This window comes from Equus przewalskii, chromosome 16, assembly GCF_037783145.1.
Source record: "Equus przewalskii isolate Varuska chromosome 16, EquPr2, whole genome shotgun sequence".
NCBI classification, from domain to species: Eukaryota; Metazoa; Chordata; class Mammalia; order Perissodactyla; family Equidae; genus Equus; species Equus przewalskii.
The window spans coordinates 7572676-7599522 of NC_091846.1; the positions used below are offsets into that span (position 1 = coordinate 7572676).

The 26847-nt window shown below is 54.4% G+C and overlaps 2 protein-coding genes across 3 annotated transcripts; both read right to left on the minus strand.

Moving 5' to 3' along the window:
* Window positions 1-760: 760 nt before the first annotated feature.
* Window positions 761-9411, minus strand: CDX2 (caudal type homeobox 2). 2 transcript variants are annotated; one of them, XM_070578730.1, is made up of 3 exons: window positions 8685-9411; window positions 5042-5183; window positions 761-4157 (listed from the first exon to the last, which is right to left on the minus strand). In XM_070578730.1, the coding sequence occupies exons 1-3, from the start codon at window positions 9217-9219 to the stop codon at window positions 4007-4009; spliced, it is 828 nt and encodes a 275-aa protein (XP_070434831.1). In that variant the 5' UTR covers window positions 9220-9411; the 3' UTR covers window positions 761-4006. The 2 variants fall into 2 exon arrangements, with proteins under 2 accessions (XP_070434831.1, XP_070434830.1); XM_070578729.1 differs by having other exon boundaries at window positions 769-4157; window positions 5038-5183; window positions 8685-9410.
* Window positions 9412-17166: 7755 nt separating this feature from the next.
* On the minus strand, window positions 17167-26064 carry URAD (ureidoimidazoline (2-oxo-4-hydroxy-4-carboxy-5-) decarboxylase). The gene is made up of 2 exons (XM_070578731.1): window positions 25842-26064; window positions 17167-17908 (listed from the first exon to the last, which is right to left on the minus strand). Exons 1-2 carry the CDS (start codon window positions 26014-26016, stop codon window positions 17424-17426), a joined length of 660 nt encoding a protein of 219 aa, XP_070434832.1. The 5' UTR covers window positions 26017-26064; the 3' UTR covers window positions 17167-17423.
* Window positions 26065-26847: the final 783 nt, after the last annotated feature.

The following is a 26847-nucleotide window of genomic DNA, read 5'->3' on the forward strand; positions in this document are numbered from 1 at the left end:
TATTGTATTGTGATTTGAGAAATTATCCTTGTTCGATGGATAATTGGACCCTTCTAATGATCCTAGAGCACTTTGCAGAAGATGGTCATGGTAAAAAGAAGCAGTAGTTCCAGCCGGCCTGGTCGTGTAGTCGTTGAGTTCATTTGCTGGTCCCATCCCAGGTGCCTACACACCGCTCATCAAACCACGCCATGGCAGCATCCCTCATACAAAGTGGAGGAAGATTGGCGCTCAGCGACAATATTCCTCAAGCAAAAAGAGAAAGATTGGCAACAGATGTTAGCCCAGGGCCAATCTTTGTTGCCAAAAGAAAAAGCAGTAGTTCATGTCATTGTTGGGGTCTAATCATCAGTGTATGCTATAACTTGCATTCGATTACATTACTCACTTGCTCCCCAGATTAGGGATGAGGGAGTGGTGGCTCAGTGGTCGTGAACTTCCCAAGGTCATTAAACTGGAAATAGCAGCCTGTCTCTAAAATAAGGTGCAAACAGTGCCCCTAAAAAGCAGATAATCTCTTCTTAAGATTCTGTAGCTGGGATTTCTTTATTTCTGCTTGTTGCCTTCTCTTGTCTTTTCCTGAGTGGTTGTGAACAACAGCAAGAATATTGCTGTTTATGCATTAGGATTTCTACTTAAGATTAGTTTTCTTGACTATGAGGGCCTCTTACTAGATATTATCAGAAAGAAGTGAAACTCATTGAAACTTTCATTCCTTTCATTAGCAGTCCATCTCGTTAACTTTATTGAATGAGCACATTAAAGCCGTGAATTGTTTATGGGGGTAAAAAAGGACTCAGGCTGTTTTTTCTCCATATATACCTTTTTTGACATGACTTCCACAATACTGGTACATTCCCCCCCCCCCCGCCCCCGTATTTATCCTAAGTTCTCAGTCTTTCCATATATTAAGATCGTACCCACATTACTGTAATTTTTTTTGAAGAAACATCTTGTGCAAAAAGACCTTTTGAGAATGGTAGCTACCTCCCCCAAATTGGTTTTTCTTAAACATTCAACAGACCCAGAGTCTCCCGCGCCTAACTTAGTTTGGACTGAGTTTCAACGGGCAGGTGATGCTCGTGGGGAAGCCTCGGCCTGCCCCAGTTCGGAGCAGCCGGACCAGCAGGCGCTGGAGCTTGCACCGTCCCAGCCGGCGAGGGCGGCGCCCCTTTCCGGGTGGGCTCCGAGGTAAAGCGGAGCGCGGGCCCCAGCTCTTCCCAGAGCGCGCGCGCCCCCTAGCGGCCGAGCCAAGGACTGGGCGCTGGGAGGGCCGTGTGACGGCGGCCACCCCATCGACGGTACCCCACCGCCCGGCCGGCGCTCGGAGACCCGAAGTCATCCCGTCAGAAATAAACCCGGGCGTCCCGGCGCCGACCCCAAGCTTCCTGAGGCTGTGCTGCCCACGCGCGCCAGGTCCCCCTGTCCCCTCCGGCTTGCCCCAGGGGTGCTGTCTCGGCGCGGGCAGCGCGGCGGCCTCAGCGGCCGGCGAGGGCCCTCGTTTCTCGCCGTCGCCGCGGCCTGGAGCCGGGGTCGCAGCTCGCGCTCGGAGCCCGGGCCGTGCGTTTCCGAGGGCGGCGGGCGCCCTCCTCCGCCCGGATGCGCGCGGGCCCGCGGCGGGCGTGGGCGCGGGCGCGGGGCCGAGCCCCGGGAAGGGGAGGAACTTGTAATCGCTTGCAGCAGGACAATGCCGACTTTTGAACCTCTAACCACTAAGCAAACAACCCTTGTGCTCTCGCTCCACTGTCCAAACAGGGTTTATTGACAGGCGTTTCACAGCAACGCGTAGCAACCGCGGCGGCGGCTAGGGGGCGGGCGGTGGGCTCGGCCGGGCGCGGGGCCCGCGCTCCCTCCCAGCACCCACGCCCTGGGGGACAGGGGACCACAGCCACCGTGAAACGGGACCCGCGCCTCCGCAGACCCCCACGCGGCTTTCCTCCGGGGGGCCGCGTATGCCCCCGAGGGGCGGGCCAGGCGCTCTCCGTCCGGCGCCCCTTTCTCCATCCGTAGCCGGACGCGCCCCCCGCAAGGGCCGCGGAATCAGGGAGCTGCTGCAGGGGGTGTTATGTCTCGAAGCCTTGCTCATCCTCCCCTGCCCTCGGGGCACCTTCTCCTTCTGTTGAGGCGCTGATTAGGCTCGAAGGTGCTTGTGGGGAGACCGAAATGGAGGGCAAAGCCCTCTTCCTCGGGCCCCGACGGCAGTGTCCACATCGGCAGCTTCCAGAACCAAAACCTCAAGGGCAGCAGCCCGGTCCCCAGCGGATCGGCCAGACAACAGCACCGTCACCAAAAGGATGTCCTTATACTGGCCCAGGAATTCTTGTATGTGGGGCTAGGTGGGCGGGAGACGATGGGACAAGGAAATGGCACAGAACAGGGCAAGGAAGGGGTGGAGGCACAAAGGGCTCAAGGAAACGCCCAGCGATTTGCAGAAAGACTATGTTCGTGGAACTGTGGCCTCGGGAAAACAGAAAATAAATATTTTTACTTAATGCTTATGTTTAACTCGCTGGATTGTGGGGGATCCCTAGGGAGGAGGGCATCGCTGCTGAAGGGAATGCTTAAAATCTCCTCAGTGTGGATGTGAGGAGATGCTGAGGGGCTCTCTCACCTCCACCCCCCATAACTCCCGGCAGCTGGGAAGCAGCTGACCATTCAGATGTGCATTTCGCCCAAAGGCACCCCCAGGAGAACCATACATTCCACAATCCTAGGCTGGGCTCCGGCTTGGGGGCAGGGAAGGTCTCAGAAGCTGCTCCCTCGGGCTTCTGCCGCTCTGGGGTAAAATGAGGTTGTCCAGATAACCTTCGCTACCCCCTCCCTGACTTTTCTAATTCTAGCTTGCAAGTAGAGAAGATACTTAATTCCTTAAAAAAATAATAATTCCAGACAAAATCTGAAGACAATAAATACAGAATCTGAAATCTGGAAAGCTCGTTTATCTCTTTTTCTTTTTAGAAAAAATTCAGCTGTGTTCAAATACCCCCCACTTCCCTTCACCATATCACTTCTCTCCCCGTGGAGCCAGAGGCTTTTTAAAAGCTGGCTTGGATGTTACACAGACCAACAACCCAAACAGCAGCAACAACAACAACAACAACTCCCCTTCTTCATCAGCCCCAAGATTGTGAAAAGGACAGGAAGTCCAGGTTGGCTCTGGCATTTATAGCACTGACATACATTCAGCCCAGAGAAGCTCTGGTGACAGGCTTTCTAAACAAGGCTCTGTCCTGGGCCCCCTTGTCAGGCCTGGAGTCCAATAACCACCCCCTCACACCATACAGCACACATACACCAGCCAAGCCTTTCCTGGTCTGGGCAGGGAAGAGAAGAAAGACAAAGACCTGGGGGTTCTGCAGTCCTTGGTAGGTCCAGGTTTCTATCTTAGCTGCCTCTGGCTTCTGCAGTTTAAATCTTGCCTGCCCTTGAGGCAGGAGGGGCCAGCTGGTCCTTGGATGGTGAGCAGGCAGTAGCCATCTTGGCTCCAAGCATTGGCGTTACCTGGAGTGCCTCTCTGCTCAGCTCCCACCAGAGATGCATCCTGCAGAGTTTGGAGGCAAAGAGCTGGGGAGGTGGGGGCTGGAAACCTGGTCTGTTTAGCCAGTCTAGGCATTGCTTCTGCCAGTACCAAACGAAGCCCCCATCATTTACCCTCTCCTCGGGGACAGAAAGAGTCAGACCGGAAAAAGTCAAAATCTGGGAGAATGTCTTCCTTGAGGCCTCCAACCCCACTTGTCTTTACTCCTGGCCCCCAGTTTTTCTCTGAGAGCTGGGTAAGTTGGTGTACATTTGTGGGTGGGAAGGGAGGGGTCTCTCCTGAAGATTCTAGCAGAGTCCATGCTCCTCATGGCTCAGCCTGGAATTGCTCTGCTGCTGCAGGCCACTGTAGGTCACTGGGTGACAGTGGGGTTTAACACCCCCCCGGTTGGCCCCAGAACCCCAGGGACAGAGCCAGGCACCGAGCCTTGGAGGGAAGACACAGGACTCAGGGGCTCCGGGACACTTCTCAGAGGACCTGGCTGTGGCTGGGCAGGCTGTGGTGCAGGCGGCGGCTGCTGTGGCTGCTGCGGCGGCTGCTGCTGTTGCTGCTGCTGCTGCAACTTCTTCTTGTTGATTTTCCTTTCCTTCGCTCTGCGGTTCTGAAACCAAATTTTAACCTGGAAATGGGAAGGCGGAGAAAAATGGAAAGTGATGCAGAAGTAGTCAGGGAAAAAAAGAACAGCATTCAGCACCAGCACCACTATCTCCCTCTGCAACCAAAGACAGAGGACCCCCAACCCTTCTCACAGCCTTTCACTGGATACCTCGACACAGCCGAGCGCTGCAGCCCGCCCCCCCCCCCCCAAGCCAGACTCAGCCTCATGAGAGGGGAGCCTTCCTCCCTCCTTGTTCCCTAGATTTCTTTCCAAAGCAGCCTTTATCTACAACTTCACTGGAAAAGTTCAGAGTCTCAGAACCAAGGAAACAGAAACTGTAAGGCCCTTTCCACACAGAGCAAGAGGAGGCCAGTGCTGGAGGGGCTTCAGAATGGCAACCTTTGGCCTCTCAAAGCTAAAGTGTAATGTAATACTCCTCACCCTGAAGCTGAGAATGAGACTTAACGTGGGGCTTCCTGGCTGTGCATCGGGTTTGTTTTTCCTAAACTATGTAGAGTGTTCATAAGCCAAACCTCACCCCTCTAGTTTTTATGGGCAGGTATTGGGGTCTTATGTTAATTCTTTCCCCAGGTACAGTGCTGGGCACAAAGAGAAAAGATCTTTAAATCTTTATTGACCCAAATGGAATTCTGGATTAAACTAATACTCAATTTTTTCTTGGACCTCCCGGACCCCCCCAAAAGAGAAAAAAATATTCAACATCAAAAAGAGACAGAGGTGAAAGGAGGCTTTTAAAAAGCATTCAGAAGGAAAACGCTCTCTATCCTTTTCCTTTGCTCTGCCCACAGAACGAGGTGGGTTCCCGGGCCCAGCTCCTAACTCTCTGGCGGGACTCCCCCCTACGGTGACCGGGCCCCAGAGGGAGCAGGACAGTGCCCACCTGCCTCTCGGAGAGCCCCAGCGTAGCAGCCAGCTCAGCCTTCCTCCGGATGGTGATGTACCGACTGTAGTGAAACTCCTTCTCCAGCTCCAGCCGCTGGTGGTCCGTGTACACAACTCGGTATTTGTCTTTCGTCCTGGTTTTCACTGTGGAGGAAGGAGAAGTTGGGGCTGAGCACTGCGAGGCCGCCCATCAGTCATGGGTAATGACAAACCTCCCTAACCCCGGGGCCATTTCTCTTCCTCCACCGCCCTGGGGGGCCGGGGCTGGCCAGTTCCTGCTTGTCTGACAAGACCCCCCAGAGGGTCCTGGGGTGGGGGGGTGTGGGGCTATCCCGGACAACTAAACTAACCTTGGAGTTAAGCGGTTTTAAAAAATTAAGGAAAATTAAGGAAAATTAAAACGTCATACACACAAAAGATAGCAGAGCCCAACTACCCTTTTGGTAAAACAAAACAGCACTGAAGCGGCGGGGCCCAAAGGCAGAGGGGCAGATCAGAGTCCCGGAAACAGAGACTTTCAGGCCTACCAGAGAGGGAAGCCCACGCTGAAAACAGCTGGGACTCTGGGTACACGTCCTGGGAGGGGGGTTACTTTCTGGTTGCTTTATTAGAAGTGGAAAAGGGGGTGCGGGAGCTGCCAGGTTCCCTCAAGTCACCAGAACCATCCCCCAGGTAGGGTGGGCCCATCTGGTGGAATTCTCAGCTGGGGTCTGGCAGGCAGCAAACCTCTCCCACTGGGGACACGGTACACCGGGCCCACCCTGGTTTGGCATTTGGCACTTTTTCCCTTTGAATCCCCCCGTTCATTTCTGCGGCAAACGCTGCCAGAGCTATCCTGACCGGTGATCTACGCTCATTGGATTGAGTCAACATATTAAACCTCGGATTGATTGTTTTACTGAAGGGCCTTGACAAATAGTGCCGACGCAGTCGGAGCAGGCCGAGCCTGGCGTCTCCGCCGGCACCGTCCCTCGGCAGAGTGCTGGCCAGGAGATGTTCCCTCCGGGCGGCCCCAGGTCAGGGTCTCGCACCAAAACAGGTTCAATTGCCCAGTGCCCGGTGCTACAGGAAGATCTAAAGGGTCTGGGAGTTGCTTGGAGGTGTTTAATGCCCCGCAGGCCGACTTTGTTCAGGTAAAACCCTTTGCAAACCACAACAAAAGCGCCCTGGGAAGATGCAGGCCGGATCAGAGGGAGCTCCCCCGAGCCGCTGAAAGGGGAACACAGTCGCAAACAATGCAGGACAAGGCGATCTTATCAAAGAAAAGCCCTTTCAATGCCTTAATAACAACCGCATTCTGTTTGAATTACCACTACTGAGCAAATGGCGGCCCCGGCTTTCATCCCCCTCCCCGCCAGGCGCATTAACATAAACACGGCCGGCAGGCGCATTTGAATGGGCGCAGCGGCCCCGACCCCGCGCCTGAGAAAGGACAGGGAGCCAACGCGTCCCCGGAGCCTCCAAGCGTGGGCGCGGCACACGCGTTAACCCTCAGACCCACTCGAGGCTGCCCGTGGAAGTCGCCCCTCTTTACAGACGAGGAGACTGAGAATCAGACTAGGTCACGCAGCCCGTATAAGGCGGGGCTGGCACTGGAGCCAGGCTGGAACCACACAGGACACCTCCAGGGCTGGGGAGCAGCGCAAAGGAGTTCTCTGAGCCGAACTCTCCTGTAACCACACTCGCCTTGGGGTGCTAGGGAGCAGATGTTTCTCGGGTGCTGCCCCGTATCCTGGATGCGCCGGGACACGCAGTGACCAGGTCCCATGCGCGCACTGCAGCCCACGCTCCAAGGGTCACGGAGGCGCCCCGCACCCCCTGGGAACCAAGAAGGGGGCTGGAGGAGGGGAGAGATGAGAGGGACTTGTCAGAATTCATTATTGACTGCGAAAGTCACCACCCTCTTTCCGGGCCCTAAAAGAGACAATGGCAGGGCTGGGAAGGTGTATATCAAAGCAGGCCGGGCCAAGTACCAACCCCCCCTCGCCCCTTGACAGATGACGCTCCGCAGAGGAGTCGGGCTCCGGGCCCGCGGGCCGCTGGCCTCCCCACATTAACATCACAAGGGCGCCCGGCGCCGACTGCGGCCTTGCCACCTCCGCGCGGGACTTCACAGCGTCCTCTCATCTGCTGACCCCGCGGCCTGGGCTCCTAGGCTCCCCTTTCTCTACCCCCACCCGGGCTCCTGCACCGCGGTCACTCTCCCGGGACATGCCAAAGGTCTCCCTTAGGCCGCCCCACTCCCCGCCAGGTGCGCCCCAAGGAGGCTCCGGAGAAGGAAGCCTTCTTTGGGAGCGCACTCTGATCAGACGAGGGCGCCTCCTCTTGGGGAAGCCACCAAGCCGAGGTTCCGAGGCTGGCCCTGTGGCCTTCTCCCCAGGCGGCCGCATTTCCCACCCGGACGATCCCCGGCATGTGCCCAGTGACGCACAAACCCGATGCCCAGAGACAGCCCCTAACGGCTGCTCTTGATTTATACGGCTGTAATTGGCTATAAACCTCTGCAGAGTGGTCATAACCTGCATGCATGCCGGCCGGGCTGGGCCAGCAAGGAGGGCAGAAAAAAAAGCGGAAGTGTAGAGAGCTGGGAAAAGGACTTCAGGGAGTAAAAAGGGGACGCCAATAGGACTCTCCCCACGGCACCTATTCGCATTTCCTTTCCACCTTGACACACATCCTGACACCAGAAGGGGCAGACCCCGAACCAATGAGCCCCCCCCCCCCAAGTCCGGCAAACCTAGGATCTTTGTAGGGACATCTCCTGAGCAAGCTTCTTGAACATGCACGCGTGTACACACACAACCCCGAGACCCTTGAAAGGAAGCTTTGGGAGAAAAGATCCCTGTATGGAGCAGCGGCTGACTCTCCACCAAGGTTTCCTTCCCTTCTCCCTCTGCAGACACGAGAGGACTCCCACGGCTTCTTGCCCCTAGCCCTCCAGCTTTCGATTGTAATAGCCCCTTTGCAGATCAAAGGTTCAAAGACCGGGGCGCGCCCCCTTCCCCTTACCTCCTGGGGCCAACACCTTCTTTGCAGCTACAGCAGCTTTGCCCGGTCTCCCTACTTGCTGTAGCTCCGCTCCCTGAAGTTGGCCGGAATGGCCAAACCTGGCCCCACGTGCCGCCTGGACGCCTTCCTGGCCCCCCAGGCCACCACTCTTCTTGAGTGGCTCAGACGGGGAAGGAGGGCGTGGAGAGAAATAGTCTAGAGCCGGGGGCGGCGGAGTTCGAGGCTCCCCCTTCCCGGCGGCTCGAAGCTGCGCACCGAGCTCGCGCGGCAGCGAGCGAGGAGGATGCGATTCCGCTCGCGTGCAGCCGAGCTACACCGACATGCCCGGGAGTCTCCCGAGTGTTCGGACGGCAGGAATGAGGGGCTGTTGGAAAGAGGAAGCGACTACTCTGCCCTAAACTGAACGCGGGTGGAGGCAAAATATTCAGTCCCGACCCCCACCAGCCCAGGTGCAGTAGCTAGAGGGGACCCGAGGGTCAGAGCCCCCTGAACTGGTCTTCCCGCCCCGCCCCTCCGGGCGCGGAGCTCCGGGACAGCCCGGACGGCCCAGGACGCGCTGGCCACACAGCCTGCCCAGCGGCCCGGCCGTCCGCGCCTTCCCAGGGCGCCCTCCTGCGGGGCGCGGCCGCCGCTTACCTTGGCTTCCGAGGGACGGCTGCGCGGGCTTCCGCATCCACTCGCACAGGTTCCGCCGCTGGCCGCCGGGGGACAGCTGCTCGGCGGCGGCGGTGGCGGCGGGCCCTGGAGGGCCAGGGTTGAGCGTCTGCAGCAACCCCGAGGCACAGGAAGGCGCGGCGGCCGGGTGGTGCGGGTGGTGGTGCGGGTGGTGGTGCGGGTGGTAGTCGGCGGGGCTGCTGTAGCCCATGGCGGCGGCCGGAGAGCCCCCGTTGAGGCCGTGCGCCACGGCGTTGGCCGCTGCACCCCCCGGCGCGTAGCCGTTCCAGTCCTCGCGGAGCGGGGCGCCGTAGGCGGCGGGCCAGGACGGCCCCGGGGACTGCGCGCTGTCCAAGTTCGCGGCCGCGGCCGCCGCAGCCGCCACATGATAGCCGCCGTAGTCCGGGTACTGCGGAGGACTGACGAAGTTCTGCGGGGCCAGGTTGAGGCTGCCAGAGTGGCGCACGGAGCTGGGGTACATGCTCACGTCCTTGTCTAGGAGGTAGCTCACGTACATGGTGGCGAGGGCCCGACAGCAAACCTCACCATGCTGCCTGGGGACGGACGCTGGAGGCTGCCCGGGGGAGCGAAGGGGAAGAGGCGAGGGGGCGTGAGGAGCAGCGGTGGCTGCGCCCCAGCCCGCGGTGCTCGGCTGGCTCCTCGCGGCGCTTCTGCCTCTGAGGCGGTTCCTCCCTCTGGCCTGCCTCCTCCCTCCCTCCCTCCCTTTCTTCCTTCTTTCCTCCCACCTCCTTCCCACTAGGCTGCAGAGGCGGGGAAGACCCGCCACAGGCTGGCGTGCAGAGCCCCAGGCTGGCGGCCTTACGTGATTAACGAGTGTTTACAAGACTTTATTAGTAATGACACAGACACCAATGGCTGGAGACGTCGAGGCGCAGCGCGCACCCTGCGCGCAACCCCCTGAAACACGATTTGCATTTTAAAAGATAAGGGGGGGGGAGCTTGGAGAGGACGACTCTATCCCAACTAAATATTCAAACCTTTATTGTCAAGAGCTTCCTCCTTCCAACCTGGTGCACTTTAACCTCCAATCATAGGTTCAAAGAATGAAATCAAGAGACTTGCAAAAGAGAGGGCGAAAGAGCTATCTTGGTGGGAATCTGTCTTGGAGACTGAGGAGTTGTGTCTATGCATTTGCGGGGAAGAGGGGTGGGCAGTCACGAAGCTCTTTCCATCCCAAAGGGAAAAGCAAAGGGAAGCCATTGCTTTGATGACAACGTTTCTGACCCACCCGAGGTGACGAGCGGAGCCAGAAGAGATGGGCCAGTTCCTTCCCGCTCTGCGCGCCTGGCCAGAACGACCGCGCGCCCCAAACAACAGTCACCCAGTCCTTTCTTTTCTTCCCCAGGGAAGCCACTGGTTCTCCGCACGAGATAAATTGTGACCCCAGCTTCAAGCTGCATCTCCGAGTTCATCTCACGTTTGAGATTTAGGTTAAATTAATGCAATTGCTTTGAGCATTTACATTCAAGACTCAAAAGTAAACTACAAACCAAGGGACAGTGGCAGAAGTCAAGGTAGTTAGGAGGGCAGAGACGGAAGGGAGCAGGAGGGGAGAGGTAGAGCGCGGGTAGCGTTTCTTGAGCAGGGTACTGGTCACTGTGTGTTGTGAAAATCCAGGGTGTACACTTATATGTTTAGTATACTTAAGTATATGGTTAAAAATCAAGGAAGAGAGGGCCTAGACTTTCTCCTAATAGGTACCTAGGTATTTATATGTCTTAATACTTTCTCCTTTACAAAGTAAAACGTCCTTCCAAGAAAATTGTTTTTCATCTCCAGGGGATGATGGGGGAACCATGGGCCATTGCTAATGATGGCTTCTGAAAATCGCCCAGTGGGGAAGGGTTGAGAAAGTATCCTCCGTGGTTTTTGAAACACTGTGTCCACAGGGCCTGGGGTTGGAAGCGCAGGCCTGTTTCAGGAACTGCTGCAACAGGAGCACAGGGCAACCAGATTCGGCTTCTGCCGGTGTCCATCTCTGTTCAGCGCCCTCAGGGAGACGGCCCCGGTTGCCGCCTGCCTTCTCCCCAGCCCAGAGGCGCTGCCAGACTAGGATCTGAGGATCCCAGGGGCCGGGGCCGGCGGGCCGGGCAGCCTGACTGGGTGGCTTTGAGCGCTCCCGAATCAGCGGGTGCTTGCCGCCAGATCTGCACTTGTCGGTTCTCATTGTCAAGCACTCTCTGGTATTTGTCACTTCATCTTGTCATCCCTGGAGCTCTTTCCAGTGTCCTTTATCTCCCTTGATCGGGAACAAAGCTGATGTTGTCATCCTCTCCATTTTACAGATGAGACCCACCAAGCTGTATGGTGCAGAGAGGCCAAGCCAGAGCAGGATCAAAACTGCAGGACCTCCTGTTTGCCGGGCCCTCCTGGCCTTGTGTTTCCTAAGGAAGAAGGTTAAAATTGGGGCTGGGTCTGGGGCAGCAAGCTGAGCACTCAAGAGATGGAATATCAGAGCAGGTCCTCCATGTGGCCCCCCCAGGCCTGGGCCAGCCAGCTAAGTGCCATCGGACCTCTCCAGAAATAAAATAGGAAATAAATTGTAAACCCCATTACAGAACTCAAATCACCAGGGGAGGGAAAGGGGTCTGCAGTCCTGATGGGGCGGGAATGTGGGAGGTTAAGTAGTGGGCACTTGGGACTTTTGATCTAGCAAACATCTTCCTCCTCTTCCTGGAGACACAATCCCTCTTTCCGTCCCCCCAACCCCCTCCCAACCCCCAAGCTCTGGAAGCCTAGGCCCAGGCTCAAGCCTGTGTCTTCGGAATGTGGGCATTCTTTGGAACAATCACTTTATTGGGGACAGCCATCCCCTCCGCCCTGCGGTGGCCGCTTCCTGCGTTTTTATGGCCCGGCCGCTGGCCGCTGCCTAATTGTCCCGGTTTTCCAGCTGTGTCTCTGTGCTCTGCCCCGGAGAAAGGGCTCTGGCCTGCCCGCCCAAATGCTTTGGGAGCGGCCAGGGTTGCTCTGGCCCCAGGGGTCACGCCAGGTCCAGAGCTGACCCTACCACAGGGAAGCCTGAGGCTCACTTGGGGTGTGAGGGCTGCAGATAGGAAATCATGGTGAAAACCAATCGGTTTCCTTCATGAAAAAATGGGCCCACTGGTAGTGGCATGGCCCGCCTATGGTCCTGGGGTCTGGGCTTTTTGGTGAGGGGAAAGGAGCCAATAATGATGTCCTTGAACAAGCTCCTCAGAGCAGAAGTGTCCCCTCACATCCGGGTTTCCCTCTCAGCCAAGAGAGGGCCCATCTGGGTCCCTGGAGGGGCAGAGTGGTGAGAGCAGTCAGAGAGAGTGGAAGGTGGCTGATGGGAAGGGAGTCTGGGTGTCTTCTCATCCTGATGGCTTACCCCCTGGCAGGTCTCTGTCGGGGGTCTGCCCTCTGGAGGCCTGCTCTGGGTGGTGGCGGCTCCTCAGCGTCTGGGTGCAGGTATGCAGCCCTGGAAGGATGCAGATGCCACATGCGTCAGGACCTCAAGCAGAGCTTTCTCATTCCTAGACCCAAGGTGCTTAACAGCTTTCTTAGAGCCTTTTGGCCTGAGCCAAGAACCACCTCGGATGGCTGTCCCCACCTCCGCAGCTCAAGGCTCTCTTCCAGCCAGTACCTCAGGCCCTTAACCGGCTGCTCTGCTAGAGAAGCCTTCAGCAAATCACTCTGGAGAAGGCAAACTTGTTCGGGAAGCTTGGGGCTTGGGTTGGGCTGGGGCTGTGACCCCACGGAGCCAGTGCTCGAGTAGGCTTTAAGGGCCAGAGGTGGTAGGAGGAAAGAGACTCAGGTAAATAAAGTGTCAGGAAGACTACAGGGATAGCCATGACTCGACTCACTTATAAAAGGGACGCCTCTTTGTTACTGACAGTGTAGAGGCCATACCACATTCCTCGGAGGGGGGTCTCATCTTCCAGGATCCCAGCTGGTAGCAAGGGCAGGGGCACAGAGGGGGGATGGAAAGCAGGAGACTCCGGAAGGGGCGGGCTGCTCCTCTAGGTAGACACTCCTTGAATCCACAGATCATTGACAGGGCTCCCTCCCTGCTCAAAGGTCCTGGGTGTTTGCTGCAGCTTGGGGAACCCTGCTTTCCCCCATATTTGTGGCTCCCGGAAACTGGGGAGCCTGTGACGCTTGTAACCCAGATAGGGCAGGCCATCTCTATCCACCTTAGCGTGAAAGTCTACTTTCTTTTGGATCAAGGAAATGATCCAAATAGTGCAGCCCTTCCAGACTCCCTCTCCTCCCCTGCACAGGAAACCCCCACCCTGCACTGACCTGAGTCCCCAGGATAATTAGGAAAGAGTGAGAAGGAAGAGAATGTTGTCTGATAAAATTGTTCGGCTTGGCGACCTGCAGCGCTGTGGAAAAACGACTCGATCTCTACTTAATTTGGAGTTTGGGGAGTTCTTCAGCCACTGCACTCAATTGCCAATCCCCCTACACAAAGGACGGCTCAATAATGGGTGGTTTGACCCCGAGAAACCCACTCTGCACTGCCACAGCCCACTCAGCTAACATCTCTGGGAAGGAAATCAATCGCAGTGTCCTTTCTGTGGGGCCTCCCTGAGTCCATGGCCTGCTTAGCCCCATCAGGCCACAATGGAGCCCAACGTGTTCAGCCTGCACAGCAGTGAGGGGCCAAGCTGCCCAGGCTTCCTTCACTGGAGCAGACGTGTCCCTGCCCAATGGGGTCAAGAATGTTTCCTCCCAAGCAAACTGAGTGTCTGGTCCTCTCTACCTGAGGAAAAGCTCCTGCGTTTGTAGGAAGTCACTGGTGGACCAGAGTTTTATCACTTGGGGACCAGGGGGCAGGAATGTGGGGAAGACAGCCGCCTTGCTCCTCTCACAGAGGGACCACCATGCTTTCTGATCCAAGGCAAGGAATACATTTTTTCCCTGCTCTTCCATCTGAAATCTATTCTCAAAGCCAGGAGACCTAGGAAAATAAAGAGCCTCAGGACAGGGGGTGATATTTGGGTGCAGAAATCTGGCTTTGCTCACTGAGTGAAAGTTATGGAAATAAATGGTGATTGCCCATTTTCTTCCTTTCTTCTGAAATTAGAGTCCGCGGACATTGTGTGGGTATTGTATAACGCACTCTAATTCTGTGTGATGGGTGAGCACAGAGAATGATTTAAAGCCCGAGGAGGGAGGGACTTGGGGTCTCATCCCAAAGGAAAACCCCTCATGCTGGGGAGAACCAGGCTCTTAGACCAGCAACAGCTTTGATGTGGAGGACCCTCAGTTACCATTTTTTCACTCACCAATGTCTCGTGCCCAAAGTGACCTTTATCATATGAAAATGTGTTCCTAGGAAGCCCTACACAATAGGCTTTATGTGGCTGAGTGAAGGTGCTCAGATAAAGGGTCAGCTCTCCTTGAGTCACTGGGCCACTAGGAAGCTCATCTCCCCAGAGGGGAGACAGGGGACTTAGTTGTCCCTGTAGCATTTCCATTTTACGAAGGAGAAATCTGAGGCCCTGAGAGGTTGGGCGACTTTCCCAAGGTCACACAGATAGCTGTTCCAGTTACTAAAATTAAATGAGCTACTACAGGTGCATTCTTTGCAACCCGTAGCAGTCTGTACAGATGTTAATCATTACTAAGGCTGCTGGTGCCACCCTGGAAACAGTGCCTCTGCCACTCGAAACCCACTAGCATGATTCCTGGAATCCAGACTCCCCACCCCCACGCTACACGCCAAATAGTACCGGAACAGTCAGGCTCTGCTGGGCCACGGTGCTGACTAGTTCTCACATCCTATTTCTCCCTTTCACAAGCATGTGCTAACTGCAGTTTATGAGTTTATTGAATGGTGAATTTTCCATAATTTCATCTACTTTTGTCCTGCAGTAAATACTTTCTGAAAAGAGCTCTTCTCTGTTTTTGAGTTGGAACCGCAGGTATGCTGTGGCGGATCTCTGAAAATGTGTCAAATTTAAGATGAATAAAGATTATTCAAAGAAATCGTGTTGTCTCTTTCCCCTTCCCTTCTTCCCGTATCAGTGTCCATAGACATCTTTTGGACGCACAGACCAAAAAGCCTACCTTTCTGGGTTAAGTAAAAGAAGGCCCCCGTTCAGTTTCCCGGTTACATAGGTAAATGCCAAGCTCGGATCCGGTTCGTGAATTCCTAGCGGGAACCCTCTCGGGTCCTTTTGCTCACAGCACTCGCTAGGCTGGGCTTGGATGTTTTAAGGGGAAGCGAAATTCGGCTAAGCAGCCCACCACCTCGGGAGTGTGCATGAAGAGGTCGAAGGGTTACGGAAACTGAAATCAGCTATACGTTCTCCAACTCTTCTTAGCGTTGCCATCGTGCTTTTTTAACGAATTAGTAAGTAAAGTATTAATTATTCACCCTGGAACCTGCGGGGACCGTTTCTGCACGTCCCGACACTCGCTGGGCGCGCTTCGGGCCACCTTGCCGCCGGGGCTGGTGCGCACGATGGGGTCCAAGTCGGCGGCCACGGTCCCTGCTATCGGGGTTTGTCTCCCGCATCGTGCGCACCGGAGCGCAGAAACGAGAAAACAGGCGGAGGCTGGCAGAAGCCCAGGGCGTGTCGCTGTTTGAGTCAAGATGTGGCCGGAGAAATCTGCCCTGCCGAACCTCGGCAGCCACAGGGGACCCGCCCGCGCGAGGAACGGCCTCTGCTTCTTTGCTCCTACCGAAGAAGAAAGCAAGACCCAGCAGCTTTTGCCAGGGCCCTTCCCAATCTGGCGCCGACGTCCCGTGCCCGCCATCAAGGCTGCAATTGCTCAGGCGTCTTTGGAAGAGGCGCTGGGCTACCCGCTCTTGCTCTCACTTCAGCCCCCAGCTCCTTTGAAGGGGCGGATCTAGCGTCTTCCCCGACCCGTACCGTCTCCTGCAGAAATAAACCATTTCCCCCACACGCTTTGAACCGTTGAAATGTAACTGTGTAATTGGAGACATTCAGATCGTGCTTGAGAGGTCCTGATCACATCTACACTCCTAAAATTACCGCCGGGAATCTTCGCCCTGGGGATTCCTACCGATCTTAGGCTGAGCACATTTACATAAAGAGCCCAGACCCTGCATTTGTGGCCCATCTATCTAAGAGCTGGGCTCACCCCAGGGATGGACAGGGTGCCTTGAATGCGGTGCATTAGTCTGAGTCTCAGGCTCAGCCTGAGAACACCCTCTTTACCAAGCTTCAGGTTTCTTGTGTGTCAGGAAAGCCCCCCAGTTACCCTGACCAAAGGGAGACAGGCGTCTAGCTCCAGGCCCAAGGGGGCCCAGAATACAGAAACTGAGTCATTGAGCTCCCTTTGTGGTGTGCACCTGGTGCTCCTACACCCAGAGAAGTTGTCTGGCCCAGGCCCGGGCCCAGGCCCAGGCCCAGGCCCAGGCTGAGGCGGCCCTGGCAGGGGTCTACAGGGACTCTAGTAGCCACAGCTCACCTTCCTGGCACCCTCCCCCACCTCCCTGCCTCCCAGCTTCTGGCCTTCTTCATAGCATGGACCACCTGTAAGCTGGGAAAGGGGAGCGAGGTTCCTTGATTAAAATTCCTGGTGCTACCATGGTGGTTTCTTTTTGTGGAATTCAGCCCCCAACCAAGGGGCGACAATACGACTTTTATGGAAAGGTTTTCTTGCTGCCGTTCCTGCTGCTAACGCCACCCGGGTTGGACACTCATGGAGGTTCTTGTCTTCGAAAGGGCTAGCTCTGCCTTCTCTTCTTACTCTGTGTTGAAGAGACAAGTATGGCTTGTTTCTCCTCTGCCAACAGAAGCCTAATTCATGTCTGTGAGGGACCATTAGACTTTCCAGCGTATGTGGCTGAAAGAGAATGTGGTGGGTTTTTCCTGTATGAGTGGGCATTCTGGCCACCAGGGCAGGGCGCTGCCCAGTCCGCTGGGGCTCTGGAGCCTCAGGGTTGACGAGCTGCCCAGAGCCGGCCTACTCTGGCCGGGAAGATTTCTACGGTAACAGATATTCCTTTCATTATCTCTTTAACAGCGCTGTGGGGGTCCATTTTCATCCCAGGGGCCACAATACCCAGCGCTACTCAGTGAGTATTGTTCAACTATTTTTTTTGTCATATATATATAACCGTTGGGTTTCCCGGGGCAGCCTGAGGTTCTGATGAGCCAACTCTCACGGGCCGACATCCGGAAGAGACGGAAGGCAGCCCGCCCCTGACCTTCAGGCCCATCCAACTCGGAGACGCCCCCACTCCCACCCCTCCTCTTAGGAGCGCCCGTAGCAGCGACTGTGCCCGCCCCCCGGGGGCGCTTCCCCACGCTGGCCCATCGCGGGGCTCCCTCCTGCCCACCGTCCCCCACACGGCCTTCCCGGGGGCCGCGGACCGAGACCAGCGCTTTGCTTTCCTCATTCGGCTCCTGGAGGAGCCCCAGGGGGAGAAAGCCGCTTCCGCCCCCGTGGAGATGTCGGGTGCAGCAAATGAGGTGGGAGAAGGAAAACAAATAGCCAAACCGTGGAGTAAAAGATCCCTTTTCCGTCCGTTTTGCTTTGCAGCTCGGGCTTAGCAGAGAGGGTGGGGAGGCAACAAGGGCTGGATAAGCGCTTTGGAATCCACAAAGGCTGGTGGTGTCAACGGGCCGCAAAGAGAGTGAAGAATTGAAGCAGTGAGCTGGATAAATCGGGGGCAAAGCGTGAAACTATACAAATATTTTGGCAAAGCGTGAGCGTGTGGGTGTGTGGACAAAAGGGTTCGTTATTCGTATGATTGCCTCAATTCTCCCCTTCCTTTACGCGCGTGTGTGGACGCCGTTCCAGGCTTGCGACAGCCTCCAGCCCAGGGCGCACAGCGCCGGGCTGCGGCCCCCGCGCGTCCCGACGAGCGTCCGGCGCCCCGGGCTCGCGCGGCCGCTGCGGCCCGGCAGGGTCCACGCCGAGGAGGTCCGCGAGACGCAAGTGGCCGATCTTCTTCACCTCGGCCAGGGCGGTGCGCAGCTCCTGCGCGGGCGGGCAGTGCAGCCTGCGCGCTAGCTCTCGCGGCACGGCCGCGCGGTCGCTGAGGCGGGCCGCCAGCACGAAGGGGAAGCCGAAGCGCGCGCGGTACTGCGCGTTGAGCTCGGCCAGCCGGAGCCGCTCGTCCGCGCTCAGGCTCGTCAGGCCCGCGCTGCTCTGCTCCCGCTGCGACTCGGCGGTGAGCGTGCCCCGCTGCAGCTCGCGGCCCGCCAGGTCCGGGTGGCAGCGCAGGATGCCCTCTTGGCCTGCGAAGAAGCACAGACACGGCGGGAGCGCGTCACCGCGCCTGCTGAGCTCCGCGGAGAGGGCACAGAGGGCTGCGTGCAGGCCGAGCCCGGCCTCCTGCCCTGCCCCGAAGAGGGCTTCCAGAGGGAAGCAGGGGCCCCAGGAGGTGACGAGGGGCAACAAAGGGTGTCGGTCGAGGAGGCGCTGGGGGGCTCATTGCACCCGCCTCTCGTACACATCCCGAACCTTGCGCCCCTCGGTCCCTGCTTCGGCCAGGACCCAGGGGCGGGACGGGAAGTGACAAGTTTGTCCTTTGAGACCTTGGGGCAAGAAGAGCGGAGGGGAGAGGTCTCTGAGGCTCGGAATTTACGACTTGCTCAGGAGGGAGCTGGGACGCGATAAGGAGTCCGAGGGTTTCGTATCTTTTCAAAGTCCTTTGCTCTCAGAGGGGCTTTGATGTCGGAGAGGGCCGGACGCGAGGGCCTGAAGACTTCCTGCAAAAGCCGAGGAATGGGTTTCGTTCTGTTCCAAAGGAGAAGAGCCAGGAGAGTCCATAGGGATGACATGGGGCTGACAAATAAATGCCCAGAATTTTGCGACCCTAAGTGTGAGTTCTGGGCTCCTGGAATCAGGCAACCAAAGAGCCTTCCAGATGATTACCTGCAAAGAAGCCCTCTCTTCAGCAGGAATTCCACAGCCCTTCGAACGAATGTGGCTTTCTTCCGTTTAGGAAAACAGCGCCCGCTCACCACCCACCCTGTGTGAGGCTCATTTCCCTCCTCCACCTGCAGATCCCAAAGAGACCGCAGAGAAGAACGTTTTCTTTGAAGACAGCTTCTCATAATCTCCTCGGCCTAAAATTGGAAACCCCTGGGATGATACCTGGGATTGTAAATACCCTGATCCAGGTTTTCCCTGAGACATCGCCAATCACTTTACTTAGCTCGCTAAAGAGGGAATTAGGATCCTCAGGGCTGGGCAAGATCTCAGATATGGTAAACAGGGGGCCGTAATCCACACAAGGAGCATAATGACACCTAACTTGCTGAGTAGTTGTGAGGATTAAAGACAATGCACCTACCTAAAACACAGCACCTAATGCCAGCGAGCCTTCAGTGAACAGCCTTTATTATTAATCCTAGTAGATGCTGGGTAACTGGACTGAGACGCGGCTGGAAGCGTCTGACTCCTGCACTGGGAGTAGGCATTGGGCTCTACTGGAAAAGGGGATAATTTAACCCCCTTTTAATTACGGTATAAGCCTCCCCTTACTCAAACCTTACAGTTTCTGCCCAACTAAAGGATGATTGGGATTGTTCCAGCTAAGGCATAGACCAGTGTCCTCAGAAGAGGGGAGGACTGGGGAAAGATCTGCATTTAAGAGAGGATTCAGTGGAGGCTCTGAAAGGGTCGGGTGACCTGCCCAAGGTCACTTAGCCAGTAGCCAAGGGCCTGAGCCTGGATCCTGGACTCCAAGTCGCAGGCGTCTTCAGCGCACTGGCTGCCCCTACAAAGCTAAAGAGAGTTTAAAACGAGACATGTCACCAATAATCCGATCTCTGCAGCACCACTGTTTTAAAATCCCTCACGGGCCCTGTCCCTCGGGCACTGCAAACAACAGGTGGCTCTTTCCCGCTTCATGCGTCCAGCCCCGTTTGGGCGGTGTGAAAATGCAGGTGGTGGGTGTGAAATTCCCGACCTGGGGAGACCTCAACCCTCGGCCGGGGGGTTGGCTGTGCTGGGCGGCCTCTTGCCGGTCCTGACCCGGAGCGGCGCCCGAATCTACCCTGCACCCACCCAGCCTGGGACCGCGAACGACCTCGGCGGGCGAATGGGGAAACCGCGAGTCCTGGAAGGCCCTACGGGCCGGACCCGGCACGACCGCCCGCGCCCCCTACTTTGCATATTCAGATTTTCAAAGCAGCCTCAAGGCGAGGGGGGCCAAGACGCCGTCTTCCCACAGGATTCCCTCTCTCTCGGCTTCCTTTTCTATTCCTGACTCTCTAGAGGCCCAGCTCGAGTTCCCAGGGAAGTAGTTACTGGGGGGAGGCCCGGGCGCGGGAGTAGGGTCTGTCCCCTTGCCGCCCCCACCGGACTCCCCTCGCCCCACGGAGCACGGAGTGGAGGCGGCCCGGCAGGTCCCACGCGCGCCGACCTGCCTCTGTCCTCCCCCTTGCACCTCGCTTCTCGCTCCCCTGGGTTTGTCTCCCCTCTTGAAAACATCGCCTGGGGTTAATGTTTGCCTAGGACTGAGCCTGTGTTTTCCGCTGTGTGCGGGGAGGTGAGGGGTGAGAGGAGAGAAGGGAAGCCGAGGAAAGGACAGAGCAAAGAGAAGAAGAAAAGAAACTAAATAAGAGGAACTGGAATTTAAATACACACACATACACCTCAGCTGCAGATAAAAAGAAAAAGGTGTGGGGAGTCGGATAGGGGGAAGAAACAGAACCCGATCCCGTCCAGCCAAAGACTCCATCTTTACTGCCCCAAACCTTTGGCTCCTTAAGTACTGCCCAGGATGGCACGGACCCACTGGCTGCAGCAAAGCCCCAATTCCCCATCCAATGCTTCCTCCACAAGGTACTCCCAGCCTGGCCTTAAACCCCCACAGGAGGCTGGAGACTGCCTGGGGACTTCCCACCCTCCTCACCTCCAGTCCTGCAGGTCCTCCCACCTGGAATGCCCAAGCCCTGGCCAGGTCAGTCGAATGTCCTGTGGTTCGCAGGGCCATTTCAAAGCTGCCTGTTCTTCTGTCGTTCCTAAAACCTTAGACTTGCTGCCTGTGCCATTGTCACGTCCCATCTAGAGATGGAAGTGTGGACGTTGTTTGCTGCCACCAGAAGTCGCGCATTTTGCACCTAGAAGAGCTCCTGGCACAGAGCCAGCACTGGTTGTTTCAACAGGAGAAGAACAAGGCAGGCAATGGTGGCCTCTGAAGAGCAGACGATTGGCCTAGAATCCCAATAGAGTCCGCCAGTGTCCCTACATGTCTGCCAACTAGTGTGCTCCCGGTACAATGGATCACCTGTCCCTTCTGTTGAAGACCAACCTCTCCACTTGTATTCTGGAAGCCAGCCCATCTTTTCCGTCTCAAAAACCACAATTTCAATCATTGATTTCTTTCCCCCACCACTGCCTTATCCTCATCAACCCACAAACGTGCCTTAGAATCACTCACTCCCTTAAACAAAATTCACACCCTCCCCTGATTCCAGTTGTCCTCTAGCCTCTTTGCTTGTCTTTGCTCCTCCTTACAGGAAAGCTCCTCAAAGAAGTTGTCTACCTGGTCTCTCCGCTTCCTCACCTTCCATTCCAGGTTCACTCTATCAAGCGTTCAGCCCCACCCGCCAACCAATCTGTGCTCCTCAAGGTCACAGATGATGGACATCTTGCCTAAGCCCAGTTATCAGGCCTCCTCTCTCAATCTCTTGGGAACATGTCATGTGGTTGGCCCTCTCTCCTTCATGGAAGATTACCATCACTTGCCTGCTTTTATCACTGGTTCCTGCTCTGCCAGATCACCAACAGTGAAGTACCCCAGGACTCAGGACTCACATCTCTTCCCTTCTGTATTTACACTGATGCCCCAAGTGTTCTCATCTAGTCCCATGGCTTTAAATGCCATCAATTCTTTGATGAAACCCTGATCTCATCTAGCCCACAGCTTTCCACTGAGTTCCTGTGATATGAAGAAACAAGTGAACACTCAATATTTTCATTTGGATGATGATTAGGCATCCCGGACTTAACAAGCTCTTGTTCTCCTTCCAGTCCGCTCAATTCCAAAGTCTTCCTCATTGTAGAAAACAACCCCACCACCCACGCAGTTGCTCAGACTACAAGCTTAGGAGTTATCCTTAATTTCTCTTTGTTTCTGACCTGCCTTCCCCCAACAAATCCATCACAAAAACCCGGTTAGGAGCCGGCCCTGTGGCCGAGTGGTTGGGTTCTCGGGCTCCGCTGCAGGCGGCCCAGTGTTTCATTGGTTCGAATCCTGGGCGCGGACATGGCACTGCTCATCGGGCCACACTGGGGCGGCGTCCCACGTGCCACAACTAGAAGGACCCACGGAGAAGAATATACAACTATGTACTGGGGGGCTTTGGGGAGAAAAAGGAAAAAATAGAATCTTTAAAAAAAAAAAAACCCTGTTAGCTCTAACTCTAAAATCTATTCTAAGAATCCAGCCACATCTCCCCACCTCTCCTGCTCCCACCCTCGTCCAAATGACCATCACCTCCCACTGTTACCACCACAGCCAGCCCCCTCCCCGACCTCTCTTTTCTCATCTCCCTCCACTCTTCACTATTCTCTGATTGCCTGGGTCTGTCTGTGCCCCTAAAATGTCCAGTCTCTGGCTCCTTTTCTTAGAGCGGCCTTCTAGATCTTTGACTACTGCCTTCTCCTCTTTGGTTTTAAACTCAAATGTCACTTCCTAAGAAAGACCGCCTTTATTACATATTTTCTACAATATTACATATTTTATTCTATTACTTCTAACATCTGAAGTTATCTTATTTATTTCAGTTGATCCTGTCTCCCTTCACTAGAATGTAAACTTACGGAAGGCAGGCACTTGTCTTGTTCCCTGCTCTGTCCCTAGTACTGGGGACAGTTCCTGGGGCACAGCGGGCACTTGATAGGTATTTACTGACCAACACGTCACTCTCGGGAAGGAATGCCATATATTTTTTGACTGAACACATTGTAATAGCCTCAACTAAATACATTATAGCCTGCATTTAAGGGAATTATTAGTATGTAACTCTTTCATTTATTCAACAACTATGTTCTGAAATAAATATTAAATAATGAATTATGGCATTATTGCTATCATGAAATGCCACAAAGGGATGCACAATTAACTCTATTACAGTTTTTTTGCTCTTTGATTTTTAACACAAATCAGTGCTGAACCGTCTTCTTGTTGGCTCTGTGTGTGATGCATGTGTGGAGTATGTGTATGTAATGTATGTGTGTGGTGTGAGTGTATGTGTGTGGGGTGTACGTTTGTGTGTGTGTGTGTGTTTGTGGTGTGTGCATTTGTGTGTGTGTGTGTGTGGTGGGTGTGTTTCAACCTTCTTCCCTTTACTAGCACCATCCCGCTTGCCTGGTAACCAGGAACTGATTGTCTTGAAAGGGCACTTTGCCAAGTAGTGCTGGAGCTGAATGTTAATCCAGGACTGCCACCTACTGACCAGTAGTCATCATAGCGTAATCTAAGTGGATCGTGGACCTGGGCTTACTCCAGAAACAGGATTTTCAGTTTTCTGGTAATGGTGTAGGGTTTTCTTAGATCGTCTAAAACAAATCCTTGACCAGGTAGATCGTCATATCCTGAACATCTCTTTAAGTTTTGGGAACTTTTTAGTTTTAGGATTCAAAGGCCCCGTTACACCCAGTTTGTTCTTTACTATCCAAGGATTAAAGCTAGACTATACAGTAAACCCCATTTTATTTGATTGTTTAAACTACCAAACATGGGATCTGGGACATCAAGAATTAATGTTAATTGAATAAATTAGTGAATGAATAGATGAAATGCCTAGAAACTGTTTCTACACTTTGCTTCTAATTCTCTGGAAAATCCTTCAAAAGCTGTTGGGTTGACTATTAGGGTTTGAATACTGGTTCTGCCATTTTCTAGCTGTGTGCCCTTGATCAGGTTACTTAATCTCTTTGTGCCTCAGTTTTCTCATCTGTAAAAAGGGGATAATAATGACAATGCTTGTTTTATAGGATTGTGATGAGGAGTAAATGTAAATGAGTTAACAAATGCAAAGTGTTTAGAAATGTCCTCAAACGCACCAGTAGTAAGGGTTAAATACATTTTAGCTAGTGTTATTGTTTTTCCTACTGCTAACATCACCATTGAGGCTCTGCTCCCAGCCGTCTGTCTAAGAGAAACGCAGATACTGGCACAGGGCTAAGAAGCAGGCTCCACCAGCGGGGGGGTGGGGGTCCCTCCAAAGAAGTGTGCCTAGTGCAGAAGCAAACCACTGTCCAGGTGGCCTGAATTCTCTCCAGTCATCTTGTCCCACTGACCTGCCATGAAAGTCACTGCAGTTAAAATGTGTGGGGAAGGGGTAATATCAAGATCCGTCATCTTTTAAAGTCATCTTAGGAACAATTTCATTCATTCATTCAGCAAACCCTTCTTAAGTGCCAATATTCTATTCCCTGAGTGATATAGGATTCTGACACTGGCCAGAAGACAGAAGTTCCACTGAGTCTGGAGGGGGATCAAATACAAGCCTGGGGAGTGAGGGAGTGTATGCCAGACCTGCCCCAAATCCCACTTTGCTCAGGACTGTGATTAGATTTAACCTGAACTAGGTCTTAACTAACCTTAACTAGAACTTCTGGTCAAACTGGTTGGAGTGACTGCTGGTGGGAAAGAAGACAGAAATAGGGACATTTTTATTGTATTATCTAAGTTCCTGGCACAGAGTAAACCCCAAATAATGTTTGTTGAATAACTGGATAAACCAATGAATGCTAGAGTTAAATTCTTCACGCTATCACAGCTTTCTCTCAGTGCCTTCCCTCCGCAGCCCCACCACCACTTTGGGTATTGAAACAGATCCTGGGATTTTCTTCCTTAATGACATAGAACAATGTCATTCAGAAGGCATTCACACCCTGGAAAAGTCATTTCCCCTCTGGCCTAGCAGGCTTTCATTCAGCCTCCTCTGTTTTCCTGTCAGACAATCCTACCGTGGGCTCCAGGGCCCCTTGCTCTTTCCAGCTTGCTCTGCAGGCTTTGGGCCGACAAGCCTGAGTCACCTCACCCGTGGAGCGGGGCCAACTGTTCCCGTGAGTCATCAGTCAGAAGGCTCGGGGTCGCCAGTTGCCCCTGTGCCGGAGCCCAGTGGTGGAGCTGAGTTTGGCTTTGGAGTGAGTGAGCATCAATGTGGCCCAGACGTTTCTGTCCATTTGCTTTTATAACACTGTCTTCCCCTCTTCCTTGATGAGCCTAACATGAGCTCCTTATTTGGGAGACGCTCATCTGACAGTCAGAGACCATCCAGTGTGAAAGCCCTGGACTGAGAGCAGGACTTTATTTGTTGGCCTCACTATGGAAGAGAAGAGAGCAGCCGTCCTCCCTCCCCACCCCAGACCCCTTAGAAGGCCCTCTGTGAAGGCAGCCCTGCCTTGCCCCTGCGCCCCTTCAGCTCCGTCCAGGCGTCCAGGCGTCTCTGGAGAGTGTCAGGACAGCCCAGGAGGCAGCTTCCACTGCTAACGCTTGGCAGCTGCATCCCAGAGAGCCTGTGTGTCATGCTGAGTCACTTGGGGTCAGCCCAAACCTCCACGTCCGCCTCTCCCACCCCGCACCCAGAAGGGCCTCCTTTTCCCTCTCTAACCATGGGAAATCAACAATTTCTTTCCTTTTCTCCAGAAGAATTCCTTCAGATTTTCGTATTTTCCCTCGAACTCCCCCAGGGAGTTGCTGATCTGGGTGAGTCCCCTTTCCTTAGCAGTCCGGTCCAAACTAGCTCCTTCTGGTAAAAATATCAGCCATTTCTCCTTTCCCCTGGGCTCCTGAGATATTCTGATATTGAGCTGTCTCCTGTCTTGCATATAGGACGTTCCCAAAGTGAACACACTCAGTGGAGAGAGGGTGGGCCCTCAGCCTGACCTTTGGCCTCTGAGCTGCTGGGAGGCCCGAGGAGAACAGCGCCTGTTCCTTTTTCCTCGTGACCTCATGGCTTTAATATTTAACAGCCACTTGACCTGAGCCAACACACGTTCTTTCATTCCACCTTTGGCTTAACACCATGTAAGTGCTTGACTCTTGAGTACTAAGTCTGAGGAAACTTACTACACCTTACCATAAAAATAACTAAATAAATATATCAAGTATAAGCAAGTAGTCTAAAATGTCTAAAAATATTTTGATAAGCATATTTGAAACCCCTCTGTGGAGAATCTCGGTGTCTAATACTGCAGCCTTACCTGACTGTGGAAGAGCATCAATAAACGCAAAAAAGTGCTTCTCTAAATCTTCCAAGTCAGAGAACGGGCGCTGGGACCAAACGGCAGCTGCAATCAGAGGACATCTCTCCACGACGTTCCCGAACACATCCACAAACTCCCCGAAGTCCATAGAGTTGACCTTCTCCATGTCCATTGCCGTGTTCAGCCAGAGGCTGCAGGACGCTGGCTCCCCTATCGGTGAATGAGTAACGTCGCTCTGCTCACCAGGTTATATTTGCTGAATGCACAAGCTTGCTCTTTATGCAACACCAGCTTGGCACGTGTAAAAAGGCCTCTGGGAGAAGCAGACCCAGACTATCTGTGTAATGGACAAACACAGGCTTACGGTTCTAATCCGGGGAGCAAGATCTCTGCATTGTAAACGTTTCCAACCAATCTGTTCCCGTTATCAAAGCCAGTAGGGGCCGTATTCCACTCTCAGCGTTCAAGCCAGATAGACTTTTGGTGTCATCAACGTTTTAATGTCAGCATTACCCCAGGGAGGTCGTCCCTGATAACTCAAAGGCAGAGCATGAGTCAGCGCACTTGGGGTTTGATTTCCCATCTGTGGGTGCTGCCTTCGAGGACCAAATGGTGTGTTTCACTCTCTCTCTGTATCTCAAACTCTGAGTACAGTATGTATTTAATAAATGCTCGCTAAACAGCATGCCGTTTCTAAGGAGTGATTCTGCCCCACTCTCAGTTGTCTCTCAAACACTGTTATGTATTATTTTCTTCCTGAATATGCCTATCTCTATCTGAAATCACTTGCTAATTGTATTTATTTACCTGCATATCACATCTCAGCCGGACTTATTCCATGAACCCGGACACAGTGTGTCTTGCTTGTTTCTGTGTCCTGGGTGCCTGGAAGGGTGTCCACAGCAGGCCCCCCATGAACACCATGGGGTGACTTAGTTGACCAAATGATCACGTAGATTAAATTTCTCACCCTACTGTGTTTCATGTATACTCAAACAAAAAT